This window comes from Mus pahari, chromosome 2 (genome assembly GCF_900095145.1).
Source record: "Mus pahari chromosome 2, PAHARI_EIJ_v1.1, whole genome shotgun sequence".
NCBI classification, from domain to species: domain Eukaryota; kingdom Metazoa; phylum Chordata; class Mammalia; order Rodentia; family Muridae; genus Mus; species Mus pahari.
Genome location: NC_034591.1, coordinates 44,937,964 through 44,940,609, shown reverse-complemented (window position 1 = coordinate 44,940,609; position 2,646 = coordinate 44,937,964). Strand labels below are relative to the sequence as shown.

At 37.6% G+C, this 2,646-nt stretch overlaps 1 protein-coding gene and 1 non-coding gene across 2 annotated transcripts in view; both read left to right on the top strand.

Moving 5' to 3' along the window:
• The window catches only part of LOC110316751 (olfactory receptor 4D10-like), a 22,797-nt gene extending 21,368 nt beyond the window's left edge, over positions 1-1,429 (top strand). Inside the window, exon 2 of the mRNA XM_021191190.1 lies at positions 542-1,429. Within this exon, the coding sequence (XP_021046849.1) occupies positions 542-1,429 (888 nt within the window). The remainder of the gene's footprint in view (positions 1-541) is intronic.
• LOC115063580 lies at positions 471-577 on the top strand. The gene has a single exon (XR_003843414.1). It is a non-coding gene; the product is annotated as a U6 spliceosomal RNA (small nuclear RNA).
• Positions 1,430-2,646: the final 1,217 nt, after the last annotated feature.

Here is a 2,646-nt window from a genome sequence, read left to right as displayed (position 1 = left end):
GCCATGGTGGCACACACATTTAAACCCAGCACTTGGGAGGCAGAGGCAGTTGGATTTCTGAGTTTAAGGCCAGTCTGTTCTACAAAGTGAGTTTCAGGACAACCAGGGCTACACAGAGAAACCCTGTCTAGAAAATCAAAAAGACAAAACAAAAAAAACAAAACAAAACAAAACAAAACTGGATAATAAAAATGACAGATGTTTTTCTGGGAAAAAAAAACTATAAGCTATTCATATGAATCTTGAAGAGGTGGATTGCTGAAGTTATACCAAATAAATACTAATTCTACAAATAAGTAAGATAACATATTATCTGCATCAAGTAAAAGGACAACCTTTCCTTATCCATGGAAAAATTTATCAGGATCTCCAAAGGACATTTTTAATACAAGTTATATTCACTAAATTAGAAACTAATGCTGAGATCATTTTATACTATAGTAAAAAATACTATTTTAAAAGTATATGTGGTGCTCGCTTCAGCAGCACATATACTAAAATTGGAACGATACAGAGAAGATTAGCATGGCCCCTGCGCAAGAATGACACGCAAATTCATGAAGCGTTCCATATTTTTTTTTTCCTTCTCCTGGTGTATGTGACAACTCTGCTGGGAAACCTTCTCATCATGGTCACAGTGACCTGTGAGTCTCGCCTTCACACCCCCATGTATTTCTTGCTCAGGAATTTGTCTGTTGCTGATATCTGCTTTTCCTCCATCACTGCCCCCAAGGTTTTGGTGGACCTTCTCTCAGACAGAAAGACCATCTCTTTCAATGGATGTCTCACTCAGATGTTCTTCTTCCACCTTATTGGGGGAGTGGATGTGTTTTCTCTGTCTGTGATGGCTCTAGATAGATATGTGGCCATCTCTAAGCCCTTGCACTATGTGACCATCATGAGCAGAGGCTGTTGCATTTTGTTAATAGTGGTCTCCTGGGTGGGGGGCTTTGCCCACTCCATAGTACAGATTTCTCTCTTGCTGACACTTCCATTCTGTGGACACAATGTTCTTGACACTTTCTACTGTGATGTCCCCCAGGTCATCAAACTTGCCTGCACAGACATCTTTGTTCTTGAGCTGCTGATGATTTCCAATAATGGCCTGGTTGCTACTCTGTGGTTTGTGTTGTTGGTGGCATCATATACAGTCATTCTAATGATGCTTAGGTCTCATTCAGGAGAGGGCAGGAAGAAAGTCATCTCCACCTGCACCTCCCACATCACCGTGGTCACCTTGCATTTTGTCCCTTGCATCTATGTCTATGCCAGGCCCTTCACTGCCCTCCCCACAGATAAAGCCATCTCTGTCACCTTCACAGTCATCTCTCCTCTGCTAAACACCTTGATCTATACTCTGAGGAACCAGGAAATGAAGTCAGCCATGAGGAGACTTAGAAAAAGACTTGAACCTTCTGATAGAGAATAGCAATAGCTTGTCCCTATTACAACATTTTCAAACATTTGTACATAAAATAAGCTTTATTCTTTATACTTGTGTGTCACTTTTCTTCCAACTGTGGCATAAAACAACCCAAAAGATCTCAAATTAATAGTTTTAATTCTCCCGTATATTTTCAGTATGTAAAATACTGTCTCACAAAATCACCAAGTAAATCTCAATGGAATCTGTGAAATATGAAGAAATAAATACATGAACTAGAAAAAAAAGTATATATATATATATATATATATATATATATATATATATATATATATGATTGGCTTTTTAATAATGTTTTTAACTTTTAAAACCTCTGGCTTTATAGAACTTTCTACTTGGCACTCCCACTGCTATAATAGCACATGGCACATATTCCTGGAACCTGAGTCATGGAAACCGTGAAAGAGAAACAGGAACTTAGTATTATTAGGAAAATGGTTTGACCTCAGCCTTCATTTAATTAAAGGCAAACACAGACCTCAGAGACTTCTAGACAGTGCTTTGAGAACTGTTGAAACAAGAGGTAATGAATGTTGCAATGTCTTCAAATATGCTAACATATTATTTAAATTCATAAGACTATATCTAAACATTGCAATGCTCTACTGCAGACATTACAATAAATGTCAACTGTTTATTGTGTTTTATTCAGGTTCCTGCAGATTCTTATAAGGAAAAGGTGATGATTCTTCATTCAAAATCGCTCTTTAGAGGGAAAGCTGCAAGGACGTCTTTTGAAATTTCTAATTTTCTTGGGCTCCTACAGGATCATAGTTATGAATTAAATATTTAGTAAGGAATATGTAACAAGATGGTGCTATGAATTATGTATCACTTTTAGAATGGGCTTTATTAAAATATCAACTTTATATCATTGAACAAAAATATATAAAAAGGATATTAACTTGGATTTTATGTGATGCACAAAGCACAGATGTGGTTGTAGAAGTCTGCACTGACTTCTTAGTCCCATCGGATTTTACTATGGCTGTGTAAGGGGAAACTGCACATTAAAGCACCAATGAGAGGCTTAGCAGAACACATTTCAGAGAACACCCATGGATAGGAACATAGATATTCACAGACAGACAGACAGACAGACAGACAGACACACACACACACACACACACACACACACACACACACACCTCCAGTGGCAGTTTAACACTGAATAAATATAGCCCCTCTGACATTTCAAGGCA